Source organism: Calidris pugnax, unplaced genomic scaffold (genome assembly GCF_001431845.1).
Source record: "Calidris pugnax isolate Ruff unplaced genomic scaffold, ASM143184v1 scaffold289, whole genome shotgun sequence".
NCBI lineage: Eukaryota > Metazoa > Chordata > Aves > Charadriiformes > Scolopacidae > Calidris > Calidris pugnax.
Genome location: NW_015091339.1, coordinates 661,850 through 683,729, shown reverse-complemented (window position 1 = coordinate 683,729; position 21,880 = coordinate 661,850). Strand labels below are relative to the sequence as shown.

At 46.2% G+C, this 21,880-nt stretch overlaps 1 protein-coding gene across 1 annotated transcript in view; it reads left to right on the top strand.

The window, feature by feature from the left end:
* EXOC4 (exocyst complex component 4) overlaps nt 1-21,880 on the top strand; it is a gene marked incomplete at its 5' end in the record, with an annotated part of 345,671 nt that overhangs the window by 249,998 nt on the left and 73,793 nt on the right. Inside the window, 2 exons of the mRNA XM_014961001.1 lie at nt 7,808-7,963; nt 21,191-21,369. Of these exons, the coding sequence (XP_014816487.1) occupies nt 7,808-7,963; nt 21,191-21,369 (335 nt within the window). The remainder of the gene's footprint in view (nt 1-7,807; nt 7,964-21,190; nt 21,370-21,880) is intronic.

Here is a 21,880-nt window from a genome sequence, read left to right as displayed (position 1 = left end):
GGATCATCGAGTCCAACCATCTACCCTACTCTACAAAGTCCTCCCCTACACCATGTCCCTCAGCACTGCATCTAAACGGCCCTTAAACACAGCCAGGGATGGTGACTCCACCACCTCCCTGGGCAGCCTGTTCCAATGCCCGACCACTCTTTTGGTGAAAAAATCTTTCCTAATGTTCAATCTAAACCTCCCCTGTTGGAGCTTGAAGCCATAACTTGCTCATCTGTAGGATGAGGAGCAGCATTTTCATTTTGCAGGTTTACCCTTGTTGTTCCCATGAGTGTAATACTTGGGGGTTTCCAAAGCACCTCCCAGTAGCACTGTAAGGTGCTACTTCAACCTCAGCTTGTGTCCTGCACGTGGAGTTTTATGGATGGGAGCGGTGGGTGAAACCCCTGACCTTTAGGATAGTCCACAACCTCTGAGTCTGGAATTATTGGTCAGATTGAAGTGCTTCAGGGTTTGCAGGTCCAAGCAAAGCTGTGGGTGCTCGGTTCCTCTGAAAATCACCCTTTTGCATTTTGAGTTTTCACCTAGTGAAGGAAAGATCTGGTGAGCTCTGCTGGTCCTCAGCCACTGGGAGAAAATCCAAACTCTTTTCAGACCTGATACCCAAAGCCCTAAGCTGCCCTCTTCCATCTCTTGCAGGGTTTCTGCTTTTTCCTCCTTCATTTGGTTTGACGTCACTGGGTGGCATGGGCTGCTCCAGCATCTGCTCCGTGTCGGGGAGCATCAGCTGTACAATCACATCTGTCACAGTAATTAGCAAAACATGAGAAGGCTGAAATTAAGATTCACGCTGAACTGTTCTTCATACTTGTGCTTTTCTTTCTTTTCCAGAGCACGGTGATCGTGGAGAAGACCGTTCAAGACCTGATGAACCTGATGCACGACTTGAGCGCCTACTCGGATCAGTTCCTCAACATGGTGTGTGTGAAGCTCCAGGAGTACAAGGACACCTGCACCCTTGCCTACAGGTACAGGAAGGTTTGGAGACCCACGTCTGCTGGAGATACTGCTCTTAGGCTTTTGCTATTTTGCCATGAGTAAATTACCTCTAGAAGTCATCTCTGCTGGAATGATCAAGGATATTTCTTTCTAGGTGGGGAAAAAATCCGAAATAATGATCATTGGCATATGAAGAGTCTTGGCTTCCCAGTGACTTTATCCACACCACGCTGTGGTTTAGGCTCTTTAAATGTGGATAGCAGTGGTGGTAGAACTTAGAAACCACACAGCTTTTCTCTTAATCAGGCAAAATGTGACTTCACGTTGGAGATGGAGAGTATAAGGCATCGTCTTTAACATAAATAGCTGTATATAGCTACTGCTTTCTTGTAAAGCAAGTGAGATCCTTCCAAGTGTTCCCATAAGATTCAGCCATATTTTAATCATTTATATTGACATTTGGTTGTTCAGATCTTGTAGCAATGTGGGAATTGGTAACCACAACACACCATATAAATACACACACGCTGGGGTTTGTGAAACTTTCCCAAAAGCTTTCCATGAGCTTCTTCTCTCAAGGAGTCACCAGATACTCTGCCCTGGGCTTTCTCGGTGTTTTGGGGTGATCTGTGATCTCCCCAACCATGGCATGGAAGATGGAAGCAGTGTGGTTCCCCTGGCATAATCATGATGGGTCGTGGGGCTCAAGTCCTCCAGGTAGTTGCTTTATCTGAGATTTCCCAGGTAACCATCAATAAATAACTTAATCTCTGTACATCCCAGTTGCTCCTCTGTAAAATGTCCCTCCCCTGGAGAGGGGGACAAGGATCGTGCCCCGTTCCATGGGGATAAATACTGGCATTGAAGGACACTAAAGGTGATGTGGGCTATAATAACTGCTATTCATAATTTCCTTTAATAGCTAATTGAGGCCAGCGATAGCAGGGGAAGCTGAAAAAGCCCCTCGTGTTTTCTGACCAAGAGCATTAAGAAATTATTTCCTATTGCCTGATTTCATTCAGGAGAAGCTACATCTGGTGAGCGGCTGCGTATGGGCTCATTATTATTATTATTAATAACACCAACAATACCAGCGAGCATATAAGTGGGCTAAACTTTGCCTGAACACTTGTGGAAATTGGTAGCTGCTCATGTGCTGTTGTCCAAAATGCTGGCATTTCATATGAAACTTCCCTGCCTGTAGCCAGACAATAGATGTGATTTCTCTGGCTTCAACTTAAAGGTCCTTCCTTCCTTCCTTCGCTGATACCATTCCTGGGTTTGGCACCTGCTGGGGAGTAATTAGGACAGCCCTAATTTGGCAATATCCTGATTACAGCAGGAGGAAAAACAGGAAATGTTCTAGTTTCGCTGCTAGCAAATGACTGACTGAAATAGAAATCTATATACATTTCAAATGCTGCAGAGGAATATTGCGGCTCCCCTGCTCTCCCGGGGCGAGCGGTTCCATCCGTGGGGACGTTATGCCCTCTACAGGGATCTCACATCTCCACACAGCCCTGTCCTCTGGTTTTCCTTGAGGATTGGGAGGTGGATAAATCCTCGTTGTTGATAAAAGGGAGCGGAGGAAGGCTCATTTATAGCCGCTCAAAATCAGGGTAAACTCCCTCGAGCTGTGTGTTAATGCGATCAGGCGAAGCTCTCGGAGCAAGGGAGAGCGTGTCCCTTCTTGAGATGTCAAGACAGTGAGAATTTGGGAAGCTGGAGAGGTGCTTTCTGCAAGATTTGCACATGGCATTCACTCGTTTCCCGCCCACGTGCGTTTCTTGAAGGAGAATACGGGCAAAGGGGGAGGAAATGTATTCAAATACATGGAATTTGCTCCTCAAAGCAAGGCTGCTTCCTTCGGAGCCCTTTGCAGAACAGATAGCTCTGTCAGGACGTCAGCGCGGAGAAACGCACAGCTGAGATTTTTCATGTTGGATTTCCATTTGGCTCTGATTTTCTAGTGAATGCAAAACGAAAAAAAAAATAATAAAACAACCTAGCGGGGCTGGATCTGCATGGATTGGACATTTATATCAGTAGCAACTATGGATTTTCTTGTTTTAATTGATGGCGAATTTCGGAAGCGTGTTTAATCTGATCTAGGTGAGGTGTCTCCTGCAAATTACAGGTTTGTCAGAAGTGCAACTGCAGTTTGACACAAACTGTTGACAGAAAACACAGTGTGTTTTCTGACTTGTTTATGAGGGGTTGGGGAATAAAATGAAAACAAAACCAGGGGATGGAGCCACAAAAGGCAGATGATTCTACCCCAGGAGGTGATTCTACCCCTCTGCTCTGCTCTCATGAGACCCCACCTGGAGTATTGTGTCCAGCTTTGGAGTCCTCAACACAGGAAGGACATGGACCTGTTTGAATGGGTCCAGCAGAAGGCCACGAAGAAAATCCGAGGGCTGGAGCACCTCTCCTATGAGGACAGGCTGAGGGAGTTGGGGTTGTTCAGCCTGGGGAAGAGAAGCCTCCAGGGAGACCTTATAATGGCCTTCCAGTACCTGAAGGGGGCTACAGGAGAGCTGGGGAGGGACTCTTGAACAGGGAGGGGAGCCATAGGATGAGGAAGAACGGTTTTAAACTGAAAGAGGGGAGATTTAGGTGAGATTCTTTGCTGTGAGGGCTGTGAGAGCCTGGCCCAGGTTGCCCAGAGAAGCTGTCGCTGCCCCATCCCTGGAGGGGTTCAAGGCCAGGCTGGACAAGGCCTTGAGCAACCTGGTCTGGTGGGAGGTGTCCCTGCCCATGGGAGGGGATTGGAACTAGATGATCTTTGAGGTCTCTAATTACTTTACTGAGAGGGTGGTCAGGCACTGGAACAGCCTGCCAGGGAGGTGGTGGAGTCACCATCCCTGGAGGTATTTAAGAAACATGTAGATGTGGCACTTCAAGGCATGCTCTAGTGCCTGAGATTGTTGGGTTTTGTCTCTCTGTGGGTGGGTGTGGTGTATGGGGTGTGTTGGTTTGGGTTGTGTTTTGGTTTGGTGTTTTTACGAGGCTTTGGGAAATACTGAAAGGCTATAGAAGGGATCACAGGCACAGGGACAAATCTGACCAGTTCAGGGTATCTACCCTTAACACAAGTCTTTCATTTTAGTCTCTTGCCAACACCCTCCTTGGACAAGCTTTGCTATCTTGAGTGCTAAAATTATTCCCTTTCCATGTCTTTCTACATAAATTGGCCCCATGTTTAGTTATGTCCATGTTGAAGTTGCACATTCTTATTTTCTTGTCCAACTTTAAGCTCCATCCTGCGTGTCCACCCCCTTCTTACCCATCTTCATCCTCTTCAGCCTCCTGGCTGAACTGTCTCAGCTAAATTCCTAAGATTAGGTGGGATATAACTGAGCCTATATCTCTCAAAATGATGAAGAAAAAAAAAATATATCTTGGTTCCTGCTTTCCAGCCAGACAAAATAAAACTAAGCCCCTTATTACTGATAGGGAAATGAGGAGATTAACTTATCCAAGTTATGGGATCTGCAGTCAAACAGGATTTCTCAGGTTCCTGGGAAACATTCTTACCACTCAGTTTACTATTTCTTATTGGGATCTTCCTTAGCCTTTTGGGTTTTAAGTTGCCTTTTTGGCTCTTTTTGATCAGGGATCTGTCTTCCTCAGACCAGTAGGTACCTGGAAGATGCTGAGCACGCTGATTTTAGACTCTGAAACTCTTAGCAGTGCGAGTAGAGCTCAGCATGGAACCACCACCTCGGCCCTGGGAAGAGAAAAAAGCTTATTCAAAAATACATTTGGCACAAGGCAACGGAGTCCAATTAGCCCCTGTAGCCCCAGATGTTTTCCTAATGAAAAGCTATGGCCCCCCAGCTGTGTCCAGGGATGTTCCCCATCACTCTGTTCCTGGCTTGGGGCGGCAATGGTGCAGATCTGGGCCCATCACCACCAGCAGATGTTCTCTGGATAAAACCCACTGAGCTGTGGAAGGGTGAACCCTCCTCGCTCATGTGCCATCACCTGTGTATGTGTTACACCTATTCCCTACCCGCTCCTGGGAGCTGGGTACAAACAGATGGCATTTTCCTTGGCCCGTTGAGCTGTGAATTAATTAGTTGATTATGGCACTGGCGGTAGCAAGTAACCCTATTACAGCAGCAGGAATAATTACAGAGGAGTTGGGGAGAAGGGGGGTGGTGGTGTTTGAAAGGAAGCGTTTTGAGCTGTACTAAAACATGTCATCCTGTCTTGTGATAATTTACTGGAGGACTCGAATTAGATTGACATTGATAGAAGTTACGGAGGTTGAAAACTGGCTGAGATGCCAGAAAGAAAAGGTGGGGAAATAAGAGTTTTTAATCGATGGGGAAAGCTGGGTGTCTAATGGAGATTGGGTATGCAGCACCTTATTTAACATCTCCCTTAATGAGGAGGTGGTTGGAGTAAAACCAACCTGTCAATAAAAATTAGGAGGAAAGAATGGGGACATAATTCTGAGGACCCACGTAGTGGTGGCAGTGTCCCAGCATCGATTAATTTGAAGCTCCCTATTGATGTCAATGGAGAGTTTGGCTCCAGCAGCTCGTGGACCCATGAGAACCACATCACCAAAAGGTGAGAAAAGCAAGAATTGTGTGAGTTAGGCTCTCAGAAGACACTCACCCCCAAAAAAGCAAGGGCACCAAGCTCAGTTTGCAACTCACTGTAGGAGCTGAACAGCCTCTCCTCGTTCCTTCCCAACACCCACTCCAAAAAGCAATAGGAATTTGGAGGACAGCAGATAATAAGGATCATAAAACAGAGAAGGGAGCTCTGTCCTCTCTATAACTCCATCAGAAGACTCCCAAAGATGACTCGCATTCGTGGACGTCTGAAGGGCTATGATAAGGCTGTAAGTAATTGAAGAGAGTAAATAGTGAGAGCGGCGAGAGCTGCTGTAAGGGGAAATAACGGGGAGTAATGGGATGAAATTGAGTAAAATAAAACACGAGCACAGTATCAGGATTTTTTTTCTGTGTGTGTGTCCAACAGTTAGATCTGTTCAACTGTGAAATAGACTCCCAAGGGAAGGAGACTATTACTTTAGTCATTTAAATCTGGAGAGGACAAAGCACTGGCTAATATATTCAATGGAACAGTTGTCTTGCTTTGGCAGAGAAATGACCAGATATCAGCAAATTTAGTTTTTCCATCTCGGATGTCAGAGATTCTGGTGGAGGGTGGGGGTTTATTTTTCCCCGTTGTTGTTCACCGGGGTGAAAACAAGGGACCTTTTTTTCCTAAGTGGAAAAACACCAAGTTCCAAACAGCAGCCGAAGGCCAAATTGAAATTTTGACGCCGCTGTCTTCTGTGGCTGGAAACAAAATTCAGTCTTTTGTCTGTGGCAGATAGAACATGCAATTTAAAGAGAGGGAGAATGTATATAAGTGCATGTGACAAATTCATTTTTACAAATCCTGTGTAGTTACTGAGCAGAGGTTTACCTGGTGGTAGGTGAAAGGAGCGATAGGTTGCTCCGTGCTGGTGGGAAGAGAAGTATTTTGCTCTGTTTCAAGATAGATCAGCGTTGCCTCCTATCTCAGTCCCGTTTTGACTATTTTCCTTTTCGAAACACAGCTCCTCAGTGTGTTGTTACTTTCATTTCTATTTATTGACCGAAAAATACCTTGCAGGAAATTTAAAATGAGACCAGTTAATCCACACAAACCCCTTAGAAATGCGCAGGGTCTTTATTGCAATCTTGCATGACCCTTCCCAAAATCGCTACCTGGATGTCTAGTTACACCTCTGAGCATCTTTTTGCCCCATGTAATGTCCTAATTTGAACATCCTAGGTGTTCAGGCTGGATGGAGCTTTGAGCAACCTGTCCTGGTGGGACGTGTCCCTGCCCAGGGCAGGGGAGTGGAACTAGATGATCTTTAAGGTCCCTTCCAACTCTAACCATTCTATGATGCTATGATTCTAATTGCCAGTGGGGAGTTCAGATTAGCTTCACTGCCAAAAATATTAAACGAGGAAAGTCTCCAGGATTGGAATATGCCATGATCTTTGATTCAATTTCACACATACATACGAATTAGCTGAAATCTCTATTATTAAATGTTTTGGATGACTGGAGAGAAGATCCTGGACCCTTCATGTCCTTTCATTGCTTCAGATCTGGTCCCCAAGCTGGGCCAGCTGGTGTGTGGTGAGCTGGTGGCTTCCACCCAGGTCTTCCCGGGCAAGTTTCCACGCTGCAGTCACAACACAATCAGCAGCGGCTGGCGAGCTCGATTGAGATTGCAGAGAAGAAATGAGCCGTGGAGAAACTATCTTCTCTCTCTTCTAGTACGGAATGACCTCCTCCAGTTGTGTAAATGATTGGAAGTTGAATGATTTCAAGGGTGGGGATATATCAGGCTGGATATTAGGAAAAATTTTTTCACTGAAAAGGTTATCAGCCATTGGAATGGGCTGCCCAGGGAGGTGGTTGAGGCCCCATCCCTGGAGGTGTTCAAAAGACGGGTTGATGTAGTGCTGGGAGGTATGGTTTAGTGATGATGCTCCTTGTTTGGTTGGGTGGGTGTCTGTTTTTGTCAGTTAGGTTGATGGTTGGACAAGATGATCTTTAAGGTCCCTTCCAACCTAGAAGATTCTGTGATTCTGTGAATATGACCCTTTTTCCCTTAAAGGACTCTACCAAAGTACATCAAGAATTTTATACCCTGTCCACCCGTGTTGCCGTGTTCTCCACACAAGTGCTTAGTTGAACTCCTCTTTGGACCCCTTCCTTACTGCTTAACGCGCGTTTGTATGTGATGGAGATTTTAATGAATATGTGCAAAATTGTGTTAAAAGTTCAATTTCCTTCGTGCTACTGTGGTTGTTGCTGCTTTTCCCCGTAGGAGCATCGTGCAGTCGGATGAAAAGCTGGTGATCAGTGCCTCCTGGGCTAAAGACGACGATATTAGCAGGCTCCTGAAATCTCTGCCCAACTGGAGCAACATGGCCCAGCCCAAGCAACTGAGACCCAAGAGAGAGGAGGAGGAGGACTTTATAAGGTACAATATTTTATGAAGTTGTAAAAGGGTTTCAAGGAGAGTAGCGACAATGGTCAAACCTGCTGGAAGCACAGCAGCTGTGGTGTTTGTGCAGCTGTTGTGTCCCCAGGTGTGAGAACAGGTTGAGATGTGGTCTTTCCTCAAGTGGAGTAATGAAACTTGAGTCTACGTGCTGTTATACTGTGTGATTCTAAAGCCAGGCAGCAGCTTTGCTGAACTGAGAAATTCTTCTGCGTTGCCCAGACTTCGTTCTGTTGAGATGGAGAAATCATTAGGGAAATTATCTGTTTCTGGGCTTTGCTTAGCAGTGACTGTCGTATGATGGATTGGTAGATAAACCATCTTGAAGGACCTTATCCTTCAAGTGATAGGAGAACGCAGAGCTTCTTCTCAGACGCGGCAAGGACAGAAGAGAGGGAGGCCATGGCTCAATAAGGAAGCTTCAATAGCAGCACCAGCTTCCTGCTTTTCTGTACTTATTGCTCATTTCTGTAAAGGGGCTCCAGAAAAATCTGGGGAGGGACTCTTGATCAGGGAGTGGAGCCATAGGATGAGGGTTAATGGTTTTAAACGGAAAGAGGGGAGATTTAGGTGGGATCTCAGGAAGAAATTCTTTGCTGTGAGGGTGCTGAGGGCCTGGCCCAGGTTGCCCAGAGAAGTGTGGCTGCCCCATCCCTGGAGGGGTTCAAGGCCAGGTTGGAGGGGGCTTTGAGCAACTTGGTCTGGTGGGAGCACCTCCCCATGGCAGGGGGTTGAAACGAGATGATCTTTGAAGGTCCCTTCCAACCCAAACCATTCTATGATTCTATCTGAGAATCGTGTTTGTGAACCGAATCAGGAATGTGGCTGGGATTGGGGAGGGAAAGGAAGGGTTATTTTTACTTCAGGCAGATCCTTGTCCTGGCTGATGGTACTACCCTGGTTACCCATGCAATGAAGAGAGCAGCAGTCTGCGCCCTAATGCATGGGCCAACTGGTTTTACTGGGCAGGAATTCCCAAAACTGGTGTTGTCACCAAAGCTGTCCTCCATTTGAGCCATGACCTGGTGGTGTTTCTCCTGCATCCCAATCCCAGGAGCTCTGTAAGGAGAGTCAAGTGAAAAATATTGGTACTTCCAGAAAGGATTCTTTCAGAGGCAACTTACTGTGTCCAAACCAGATTGTTTCTTCCTTTTCAAGGAAGTGAAAGCCTCTAAGTAGGCAGATTGCCTTTCCCTGCACACTGGAAATGGCTTCATCTCTTAATCGTTGTCTCATCCTGAAGAAACAGGTCGTCTTTGTCATTCCAGCCAGTCAAAAAGCTTGTCTGCACATTCCCATCACTATTCATCACTTCCTTGATTGGCATTTGGCTATAAAACTGTAGGAGTAAGTGAAGCTGTTGAAAATTAAAGTCTAATTTGCCCAGATTGTGATTTTACTTGTTCACTGAATGCAAGCACAATAACGTAAAGATGATACAGTCTAGAGAGAGGCACGACTTGTTCACTGAATGCAAGCACAATAACGTACAGTCTAGAGAGAGGCACGGCGAAGAGTATAAAACATGTCTAGTCACAGAAATGTTTCCTCATCCTGCAGTGGGGATGATCAGCTGTGCCAGTGTTTTGAAAAGTCTTCGGTGGTCATGGAAGAGTGAGCATGCGGAGCCCTTGAGGTCTTTGTGCAGCCCCTGGGTTTTTTGAGATTCACGGGCTCGGTCTCAGCCTCCATCTTTGCCTTCGCATCCATCCTCTGTCTTTCTTGGCACAGAAAGGTGCTGGGATGCCCTCCTGGCTCTTCCTGGGATTTCTGAGCCATCGGGGTGGGACACCAGAGCTCCCGTGGATGCAATCCCGAGTCCTATTGGAAGAGCGTAACCCGCTACTGTGAATTCCTGGCCAGGCTAAGTCTGGTGGCCAAGCTCAGTCTGATGCTAGCAGTGCCAACGTTTTCATCCTAATATTCATTTTATTCCAATATTGTCATTTTACTATCCATTAATTGAAGTATTTTGTGTAATTTTGCCAGCAGTGTTAGAATGGAAAGCCTATTAGGGCATCTACATTGAATTCACTGGGAAAAGCTCCTTTATCCTGTCTTTTTTTTTAGCCCAGACATTAGGACAGAGATCTTTTCTCGCTATCTGTTTGCACAGAGCATCATGTATTAAGCCTCAGCTCCTCAGAGTGCCATGTGAATGCTCCTGTAGCATTAATTTAAACGATAATAATTAGTCTGGGCCAGTTCTAGCCCTTGATGGTAAGCGGCATGGCTTAGAAACTTCCTCAAGAATCTGCGCATGGTTGAACAGATCTCTCCCGAAAGCTTCAAAATAAAATTAATTGCTTGTCCAATTTTTTGTCGTCTTCTTTCCATTTAAGCAGACTTTTTTCAGACTTTTTCCTAATACAAAGGAACATGATTTCTTCGCTGCTGTTGCTTCTTTCTCTTCCTCTCGGCGCTGCTGATACATTGAGGATAATTCCACCGTGGCCATCACAGCCTGAACACTGCAGTGGAGCCAAAGGGAAATGGATCCTGCAGATACCTTGGTTATTAGGGTCATGGCTGTGATGGGAGGGCTCATTTTATCCTCACTTTAACCATCCAAGAGGTTTAAAACCCTGATATACAGATACCAACCTGTGTTCACAGGCTCTTCTCAGCTCACAGGGACAGGACTAAGCATCCTTTCCTGGAAAGGAAGGTTTAAGCTTGATGAAACATAGGAGTACGTTCTTTTTGGACATAAACAAGGCTGATAGCAGTGCTTGAACTACTACATCCCTTTATGAATGTTGCTAAATTAAATATGCCCTGAAAGTTTACCACTGTGGTTTTGTACTGTGGCGGGAAGAGATATCACAGCGCACAGTTTTCTTTTCCTCCCCCTCCTCAGGTTTCCTGTAACTCATTTGTTTAATTAAAAAAACGAATCCAAACGTGATGTCTTTGCAAAAAAAAAAAACAAAACCCACACCCTCATGCATATCTGTGTTGACAGTGATTGATTTTGTTGTCTTAACCCACCACTATCTCGTTCGCGCATAGATGTCAAAAGGCAGGGTAAGATACTAACAGAATCTTCCCATTAATATTCTGGAGTGGTTGGCCAGACAAAGGGACCTGATTGAGCATATTATAGTAGCTCAGAACTTGGCAAGGGGAGAAAGGGAAGGAAAGTCATGCCTCTATTCGTGTAATTAGTTTTTAAAGCTCTGAAGGCTATTTGGCACTGGGGCGAGTGTGAAATATGCTGCCCTTATCGCTTTATAAAGGTTAGCTTTCAGTTCATTACTGAATCAGATACGTTGGTGATAAAACCCAAAGATGTATCATTTCCAGGTTTGCCTCCGACGAGGAAAAGCAATGTAAAAAAACCTTCAGATCTGGTCACACTCGAGTTGCAGCAGAAATTCTTGGGTTTTGGTGCAGCACAAGGGGCGGCAAGGTCACTGTGCACCCCAGGGGAACCAGGTTTTCGGGGTGCTGAGAAAGGGGTACTGGCAATTCATGGGGCAACACGTTTGTCTGGAAACCCCACGTGGGTCTGAAGATCACACCACAACGCCTGCTATTCTGGACGTAGATCTGAGATATCAACCAAGCCTGTGATGGGAGGGGGATGGTGATTCCCTCCTCACCTTTTGCATCCAGCAAGCTCCTGAACACTGAATTTGGGATCAAATTCTCAGGCTAAAGTTAATGGAGTAATAAGGAAACACTTCTCATCATCTCCATGTGCCACTTGACTTTTACTTTCACTACTTTTGGTTTTTTAGTGAGGATAACCCTGATGGCAGGGTGCTCCAGCTGCCTCCTCCCCTGCATCTCCACTTGATGATGCTCGTCCTTCCTTGCTCTCCACCAAAAGGAGAGAGTGTATTCGAGCAACATGGAGGGTTACCTCTGCAACAGTAGATCCTTCACCAAATCATCCCAAATGGCACTGGTCAGAACAGTTCACTGTCCCAGCTAATTACAGAATCACAGACTGGCAGGGGTTGCAAGGACCTCTGGAGATCATCTAGTCCAACCCCCCAGAGCAGGTTGCACAGGAACATGTCCAGGAGGGTTTTGAATGTCTCCAGAGAAGGAGACTCCACCACCGCTCTGGGCAGCCTCTTCCAGGGCTTTGCCACCCTCGAGGGCAGCCTCTTCCAGGCCTCTGCCACCCTCGAAGGAACGAAGTTTTTCCTCATGTTCCACCCTCGAAGGAAAGAAGTTTTTCCTCATGTTCAGACAGAATTTTCCATAAACAGAATTTCCCATGTTCCAGTTTGTGCCAGTTGCCCCTTGTCATGTCATTGGGCACCACTGAGAAGAGTCTGGCCCCATTCTCTTGGCACCCGCCCTTTAGATATTGCTCAGCATTGATGAGATCCCCTCTCAGTCTTCTCCAGACTAAACAGACCCAGGTCTCCCAGGGTCTCTTCTCTCCTCCTGGTTTAGTTGATTCTGATCTTCTGACTGTATTTCCAGTGTAACACTGAAGCCTGCGTGCAGATGTGGGTCTGCCCTGGAAATGTGTCACTGTTGGACAAGACAAACATGTCAGGCTGAAGGAAGAGAGCAGGGATGGGCTACAGAGTGTCCCTCCAGAAGGCAGGATGGTAGCAAGAAAGGTACCCTCCAGTTTTGGATATATGTTGGGACTGTGTCTTTTGCCAATTTTGGAAGATTGGCAGCAGACTTGTAGACCTTTTTTCCCTCTACTGAGACTATGAATCTGAACGTACCGTAGGTGTGAGGTGTTTCCATTTCATGACAGCCTACTCCTTTCTGGGAAATGGGTTTCTAGATCTCTTTTTCTGGATCCTTCAGGAAAATATGCTTCATCATGAGCACAACTGATACTAAATCATAGAATCATAGAATTGCCCAGGCCGGAAGGGACCTCCAAAGGTCAGCTAGTCTGACCCCCCCGCAGTCAGCAGGGACACCCCCAACTAGACCAGGTTGCCCAGGGCCTCGTCGAGCCTCACCTTGAATATCTCCAGGGAAGGGGCCTCAACCACCTCCCTGGGCAACCTGTTCCAGTGCTCCACCACCCTCACAGTGAAGAACCCTCTCCTCATCTCCAGTCTAAATCTGTTCCCCTCCAGCTTGAAGCCATTTCCCCTCGTCCTGTCACTGCAGGTCTTTGTAAACAGGTTCTCCCCAGCCTTCCTGTAGCCTCCCTTCAGGTACTGGAAGGCTGCTCTTAGGTCTCCCCGGAGCCTCCTCTTCTTCAGGCTGAACAACCCCAGCTCCTTCAGCCTGTCCTCGTAGCAGAGGTGCTCCATCCCCCTGATACTCGTGCTGTCAAGAGTCTCCTCTGAGAGGTGTCCAATTGAGTGAGCACCAGGATCTTCAAAGGCCACCTCCGTATCCTAGAAGTTTCCTTCTGCCTTTGCTTATCTTGTGAAGGCAAAGAAGTTTTGGAGGATTTAGGCTGGGATTTAGGGTTTTTTTGAGGATTACATATATTCCGAACCTGAATCCAGGAAGAATCTCCCAGCTTTAGATTCATTAATCCTACAAATCGCATCGTCTCTTGAAATGAGTGCAGCAATTCCCAGCTCTTCCGACGTACTTTTTGGATCATGTGTGTGCCCTCAGACTGCATAGTGGGGATGGATGGGGGAGAATTCAGCTTCTCCACAAAAATTTAATAACAGCCCCTGCTGTAACAAGATTCCGTATCGCTAAATCACATCATTAGAGCTACACAATATACTCCCAGACACTTCCTTGTCCGCTGTGATAAATTGTATAATATAAACTTAACAAGACCGGAATATTCAAATAAATTTCAGCGAGAAGACAGCGTGTGATGTTACAGCCTAAAATTGTCAATTAGTGATGGCTGCTTTTTGACAGCCTTGTGACCTCTCAGCAGAGATGTGGAGCTGCCGCCGGTCGCACCCCTCCCTAATAGAGATGCTGAAATTGTTGTCAAGGCTTTGCAATTCTCCCCCCAAAAACCCCTCAAATCTGGGTCACTTTTAGGATGGGCTGGATCTTCAGTCCTTTAAAGCTGAATAGCTCAGGTTGGGGGGGTGAATTTCTCTCCGCCGAGGATCCTTTGCAGCAGCTTTTCATTAGGACGCCGGTGCCTGTTTGGATGCGCTGCCAAAAGTGACTTCGTGTGCTGAATTTTTAAAATACCTTCAGGTGCAGGATCTTTGAAAGAAGTGAAACAGCATCTTTCTGTGCAGGGAGACGGCTGGGATGGGTTTTATTGTTCTCAGGGCAGCAAATCGTTTCAGGGGGCTTCCCTTTGCAGAAAGAGCCCACGTGGGTTGGTAGTTTTGGAGCTTGCAGGATTTTTTTTTCACGATTGTTGAACAAATTCTGGTGCAAGATGAAGCAACAAACCACTTTTTCTCTCTTTCTTTATAAATAAGAGCAAAGAGAAGGCTCCGGGGAGACCTTATAGCGGCCTTTCAATACCTGAAGGGTGCCTGTAGAAGAGCTGGGGAGGGACTCTTTGCCAGGAGGTGTAATGATAGGACAAGGAGAAACGGGTTTAAATTGGAAGAAAAAAGATTCAGATTAGATCTCAGGAAGAAATTTTTTACTCTGAGGGTGGTGAGACACTGGAACAGGTTGCCCAGGGAAGTTGTGGATGCCCCATCCCTGGAGGGGTTCAAGGCCAGGCTGGATGGGGCCTTGAGCAACCTGCTCTAGTGGGAGGTGTCCCTGCCCATGGCAGGGGGGTTGGAACTCGATGATCTTTGAGGTCCCTTCCAACCCAAACCATTCTATGATTCTATGATTCTATGAATAGGGAATTCTTTGAATACATTATGAGGAAATCTGCCCGCCTGGGTAGTTTCTGTGTAGGTTTTAAGCACGGTCTCCGGGCTGCCTCCATGGCTCAGGCGCAGGAATGGAAAACAAATGAGTTATAAAAAATTTCTGTATGACATAAACGCATAGAAAAATCCACTGACCCAAAAGAAGCTGCAAAAGTGCAATGAAACTAATGCAAACACGACCATTATAGTCTGTCCATTATGGTGTCTATCTGGAGACTGTATATGTAATATACTATACGTATTTTAAGAGCTTTATATTAGGTAGCATATTGAGTTGTTACATGGAGAGCTTTTTACCCAGTAACTGTTTTCAGTGACATTTTCACGGATGTTCAATTTAATGTGGTTTTTCTACAACACCGTGGCAAAGCAGTAATCCTTGTTTTGCCAGCTCTTCCTACAGCATTTGCATCTTTGTCCTGTTCACACTTTAATAGATATTTTTAGGCTATTTCCTTCACAGCCGCAGCTCTGCTCACTGCTCTAAGCTGCAGTTGAAATTCATTTTGCTGCTTCTACTCCACAAGCATCCGATGCTCAGGAGAAAGCATCCCTCTGAGGTCTGCAGTCAAGAGGGTGAGAGGAAGGACAGGAGGTCCTTGTTGGGTCAATGTGTTCCTGGGAGGCTCCTGAGGGGATCACTGAGAATCATAGAATCACTTATGTTGGAAGGGACCTTTCCGATCATCAAGTCCTACCAACAGCCTAACATTGACAAAACCACTACTAAACCATGTCCCTCAGCACCATGTGTACCCATCTTTTGAATACCTCCAGGGATGATGACTCCACCACTTCCCTGGGCAGCCTCTTCCAAGGCTTGACGGACCTTTCGGTGAAGAAATTCTTCCTAATATCTATCCTAAACCTCTCCTGGCCCAACTTGAGGCCATTTCCTCTTGTGCTATCTCCTGTTCCTTAGAAGAAGAGGCCAACCTCCCCCTCTCTACAGCCTCCTTTTAGATAGTTGAAGAGACCTTGGTGTCATCCCTCCTCCTCCAACTCCACGCTCCCTCCCAGCGAGCTTTTTCCTCGGCGTCATTTGCCGACGGGATAATTGACACTAATTTCTTGGCAGAGAAAAGGGCAGAGGAGCAGTAAGTGAACGTAAAGCTGCTGCCAAGGGTACATCAGAGACCTCCTTCCTCGTTCTGCAGTATTGATGTGGACACTTGGCTGCTGCTCAGCCCTGCTCTGGTGCGGGCAGAGTGCCTTAACCATAGCACAGGTCATCCTGATTTATCACCCGTGCTCTTCCCTCACGTACAAGTTTCCCGTCCTCTCCTGTATAATGGTGAAATACGGATGAGGGGAAGCCTCGCCTGTTGTCATCAGTCCCTCTATTTCCAGGCAGTTTAGCTCAATAGGTTGTTTAATTTTATTACCAGCTCATCCCTCAGAAATGTCACCAGCGCTCTTGGTTGCTGGAGGAGAGGAGGGGGAAGGCGGTCTGCCTGAAGAAGACTTCTTTGGGGTACCAGGGCACCGTCTTCTCCCCATCCCTGCCGGTACCATGCCAAGGATGCGCTATGCATCCTACAGAGTACTCATGAGAAAAGGGTGGATCTAAAGTGGACACCTGTCTTGGTTGCTGGAGGAGAGGAGGGGGAAGGAGGTCTACCTGGGTGGATCTAAAGCAGACACATTGGTGGTCACTTTGTTTGGAAAGTTTAAAAAAAAAAAGATACTAAGGTGGTTTAACATGGGAAACAAAACGAGGTGCTTGGTTAATCACAGAATCACATGGGGTTGGAAGGGACCTCTGGAGATCATCTAGTCCAACCCCCTGCCAAAGCAGGTCCACCCAGAGCAGGTTGCACAGGAACGTGTCCACATGGGTTTTGAATGTCTCCAGAGAAGGAGACCCCACCACCTCCCTGGGCAGAACATTCCAGGGCTCTGCCACCCTCACAGGAAAGAAGTTCCTTCTCGTGTTTAGATGGAACTTCTTATGTACAAGTTTGTGCCCATTTCCTCTTGTCCTGTCACTGGGCACCACTGAAAAAAGACTGGTCCCATCCTCCTGACACCCTCCATTTAAGTATTTAAAAGCATTGATCAGATCCCCCCTCAGTCTTCTCTTCTCCAGACTAAAAGACCCAAGTCCCTCAGCCTCTCCTCATAAGAGAGATGCTCCAGGCCCCTCATCATCTTGGTAGCCCTCTGCTGTACCTTCTCCACCAGTTCCCTGTCCTTCTTGAACTGGGGAGCCCAGAACTGGACCCAGTGCTCCAGATGGGACCTCACCAGGGCAGAGCAGAGGGACAGGATGACCCCTCTCGACCTGCTGGTCACACTCTTCCTGATGCCCCCCAGGATGCCAGTGGCCTTCTTGGCCACAAAGGCCCATTGTTGGCTTATGGCCATTCTGGTGTCCACCAGGACTCCTAGGTCTTTCTCCTCAGAGCTGCTCTCTAGCAGGTCCCCCACAACCTCTCCTGGTGCAGGGGATTATTTCTCCCGAGAAATAATCCGAGGATTAAGGCAGCGCAGTTGGTCTGCTCTGATGAAGTGGAGATTTAAGAGTGAACCCTGTTACGATGCGCACAAATCCCATGGGAATCAGGACCAAAGGGCAGGGAAGCCGCATGGTGGTGAGGAAGAGTGTAAGAGCTTCCACAAAGAAACAGCTGGTCAGGAGAGAAGGGCACTTGAATTTGCTTTATTCGCAGTGTGGTTGATATGTGATATTAATCTCCGTCCTGAGCGTGGGTATATGCACAGCTGAATTAATCGCAGGAGAGTGGAACTTTGTCTTTTGCTACAGTTCCGTAAACACTCTGTTTTGAACTACTTGGTTATGAATTTTTCCCCCGTTCTAAAATACATCATCTCCGTGGCTGGAAATTTCCATCTTTGGGCGCTCACCAAAAGCTGCAGGATCTTTTCTTGTTCTCAGAAGCTTTGGCAAAGCCCAAAGCAAACTTCGTGGGTAAGGTAGGGTGGGATTTGGGTTTTCAGAATCGCGGTAATTCAGACCAAGAGTACCCACTGACCCATCAAAAACTCGTAAATTAAATGCAGAAGGTGGCTGTAGATCCCTTTGTATGTGCTGGCTCTGTCTCAGATACCCATGTACCGATAAAACTGTAGGTCTTATTGGCTGAGAATCACAGAATCACAGAATCTTCTAGGTTGGAAGGGACCTTAAAGATCATCTTGTCCAACCGTCAACCTGACTGACAAAAATAGACACCCACACAACAAACAAGGAGCATCATCACTAAACCATACCTCCCAGCACTACATCAACCTGTCTTTTGAACACCTCCAGGGATGGTGCCTCAACCACCTCCCTGGGCAGCCCATTCCAATGTCTGATGACCCTTTCAGTGAAAAAAATTTTCCTATACTATATACGGGAATCAAAGGTCTGAAGATGCTACCTTAATGCAGGTATTCAAAAGAGCAGAGCTAAGGCTGGATATTCACTTGATTTTGTTTTTTTTTATATCCTTCCCTTTAAGTGTTTAGCCTTGCAAATTTAATAAAGACAAAGCAAAGCATGTAGTGAATATTCTGTCAAGCAGGCACCCATTACACGAGCGAAAATTTGCTTCAGGGAGACGTTTGCTAACAGCAGGTTTAAATTGAAATTACAGGAATCCACCAGAACTTTTTACAGTCATCTTCTAAAAGGGAGTTACTTGCTGAAGGTTGTCTCTATTAAAAGGTTCTGATTTTGCCAAAGAGTGAATTGGAGTTTCTGCAGTCAAGGATAGGTATTAAAGAAAGCAATTAAATATATTTGCTGCCCTTTTTTAGACAAATTTCTGTTGTTCCAGAGTGAGTGGCAGAATCACATTGATCCCAACAACATTTTAGAGCACAGCTTCCCGTAGAAGGCCTTATTTGTATTCCTCCCAGGAACAAAAATAGGAACTACGCCCTGCTTTGTATTATATAGATTTTTTTTCCAAGCCTGACTGAAAGCACTGTATTATTCATGCACAGGCTATTCATCCACAGCGGTGCCAAAACAGTTTCTCTTTGCGTGTGGGAAGGCAGAAGAGTTGTCCCTGTGATAAAACCGGATTTGTGATCGCGGTCGTGGGCAGCGGCGTGGTAGTGACTCCTCGTTTAACAGCTCTCAAATTGTATTTCTCCAAAAAAGTGCTTTTTCTGTGGCATTTTGTATTTGAAAGCCACGTTAACAAAGGTAGAAATTCACCAAATGTTTCATTTCTTATTCTTCTGAGTGATTGCTGCGGTTGCCAGCGGGATTTGATAGTCAACGGGAGTGGTTTGGTTGGAGGGGGAGAAGTGTATCTGTGAAATGTCTTCTGCTCCACAGAACAGATGAGGATATGGAGGGTGTCAAGAGGATGGGGCTGGTCTTTTCTCAGTGGTGCCCAGGGACAGGACAAGAGGAAATGGGCACAGACTTGAACATAAGAAGTTCCACCTAAACATGAGGAGGAACTTCTTTCCTTTGAGGGTGGCAGAGCCCTGGAACAGGCTGCCCAGGGAGGTGGTGGAGTCTCCTTCTCTGGAGACATTCAAAACCTGCCTGGACAAGTTCCTGTGCAACCTGCTCTGGGTGGACCTGCTTTGGCAGGGGGGTTGGCCTAGATGATCTCCAGAGGTCCCTTCCAACCCCATGTGATTCTGTGATTCTGTGATATCTGAGTGTTTGTAGGTGGGTAGAGCTAAGTGAGGTGTTTTGTGTTTGTTGTAGAAGTCAATAACATGTTTTCTTTGTATGAATGATGCTCTACCAAAGAAAAAGGTGTTCAAGCCTGGCTTTGAGCTTGTCCACCCAGTTGAACCTTGTATTCACCATGTGGACTTTGGATGCGATGCTCAGCTGTCCTCACTCCTCAAAGCTTTGTAGCTTCCTCTGACTATCTAAGAAATGCCCAGTCAGGGAAGGTTGTTTAGGGTTTTCCTGAAGTTCAGAAAGGGTTTAATGTGTTTCCAATAGCCAGAGTGGATCAAAGCGAACCCCATCTTACAGAGAGGAGGAACAGCTGAGTTACTGCTGCCATAGTCCCCTGGAGTTGGAGATGTTCCTCCATCTCAGTTCTCAGCCAACAGATAAGGATTCCTCCCAAGCCATAGTATGCGGGATACAGCCTAAGGCAGCATATTTTTTATTGTCAAGGAGGAGAAAATCCTCGAAGAGATTTTTTTAATGAAGGCTATTTTTATTTTTTGCCTCTAGTGAATTCAATTGAGCAATTTAAAACCATTTCAGGGTCGTTCTTTTTTTTGTTTTTTCCCTTTTTCTCAAGTGACAGTGAAGTCCCACAAATCTAGGGAGACGCTGGCAATAAAACTGCTTAGATAGTGTATAAAATGCCACTGATGGGATTATTTTGCTGCAGCTCGTTGCAGCTATTATGCTCGGCAGCATGATTCCTCATTGTAAGTTCATAAAAGAGCTAATGACAGGAAGTGGAGATTTGCAAAGTTGAATGAAAGTGGAATGCAAATTCATAACAAAAAGAGCAACTAATGATGGGAAGAGTGCACTGAGGACCATGATAAATGTGCCGACACTTAGAGTCTTTCAATGAAATGCACTTGGTTTCAGCCAGGAGCTGTTGTAATTAGACGTAGGAGCCGTGTCCTGATTTTCTTCATCCTCTTGGTACACAAAAAAGTCATGCTGGAGGAGAGCTCCTTTACAAGCAAAAGCAATGAGAGGATTTGCCATACAACTCATTCTGGGATGTAACCAAACAAGCTTTTTGAAGAGATAGGTATTGGGAAAGCTAAATCTGCAATGTAGAAGATGTAGCAGTTGCACACCTTGAAAGAACTTCTTTTAGCTTTTTGGGGGGGAAACACGTTTGATCTGGTCGTCATTTTTCACCAGGTGCTGTCTCCATGCAAGTAAAATAATGCACGGACTGATCTTAAAAGTCCTTTGTTTCTCACTTTTTCATGATAAGCCATCAAGTTCCAGAGGAGATTTTTTTTGATAGATGTCTGAAAAAAAGGTGAATCGGGGATTGGAGGAGCTGATTTACAAGGAAAGATTAAAAGTACTACATATGTGTTGTTTATAAAGATCCCAGGGAGACATGGAAAGCACCCAGCAAGGTGTAGATGCTGGGCGGGGGGAAGAGGGGTGGGAGATGGTTGGGATGACATTTCTAACTGTGAGGAACGAGGTGAAAATCAGAGATTGGATATGCAGGGAGAAGGATAGAAAAAAAACCTCCCTGAGATAAAGGTGTCGTTCACTGTAATAAAGGAACGAGGTGAAAATCAGAGATTGGATATGGAGGGAGAAGGATAGAAAAAACCTCCCTGAGGTAAAGGTGTCATTCACTGTAATAAGACCTCAAAAACTCCACCAGACAATGTTCCTGAGACCCCTGAGACCTGGAACAGGTCTACATTGGCTTGTTTGGCCTTCTCCATGGTGTAACTGGTGTCTCCTCCTCGCTGTCCTGTGCTGTGTTTCTGAGGGTGGCTTTGCTTTGCATTTCAGGGCGGCTTTCGGCAAAGAGTCAGAAGTTCTCATCGGCAACCTGGGGGATAAACTCATCCCTCAACAGGAGATCCTGCGAGATGTCAGTGACCTGAAGGCCTTGGCCAACATGCACGAGAGCCTGGAGTGGTTAGCAGGTCGCACCAAGGCAGCCCTCTCCAACCTCTCAGCCACCCAAAGTAAGTAGCTCCCAGAGGAGAACCTTTGTCTTGGAAATGAAAACGAGCATAAATACGGGATTTTAGCAGGAGCGGACATTTTTGTTCTTGGTTTCAAAGTGGGTTAATGTGAGAGGGAAGTAGAAACCAAAGCAGCTCCATCTCTTTCTTCCTGGTGTGACATCTGCTCAGACTGTGGTGGGCACCAGGTGAAGGTGCCATCACTTCTAACATAAGCTCTGAAGGACCTTTCAACGCTTGAGTTTTTTGGCAGCCCCTGCTAATGACATTGCACAGGAGCAGGTATCGGTGCCGAGGCAGGTTTCATTTTCTTTAAAGCATCACTAGATCACTGAATATTTAAAAATATGCATGTATTATAAATTCAGTAGAGAAATTAAGGTCTTAATGAGGAATGCCCTGACGTGCGTGTCACTGGGGCACTGATGCTCAGCCTGAGAAGGCAGAGCAACCCCTGGTGAACTGGGGTGTCGGGAGGGCAGAGAGAGGGGAGCCTGGAGACTCCTCTTCT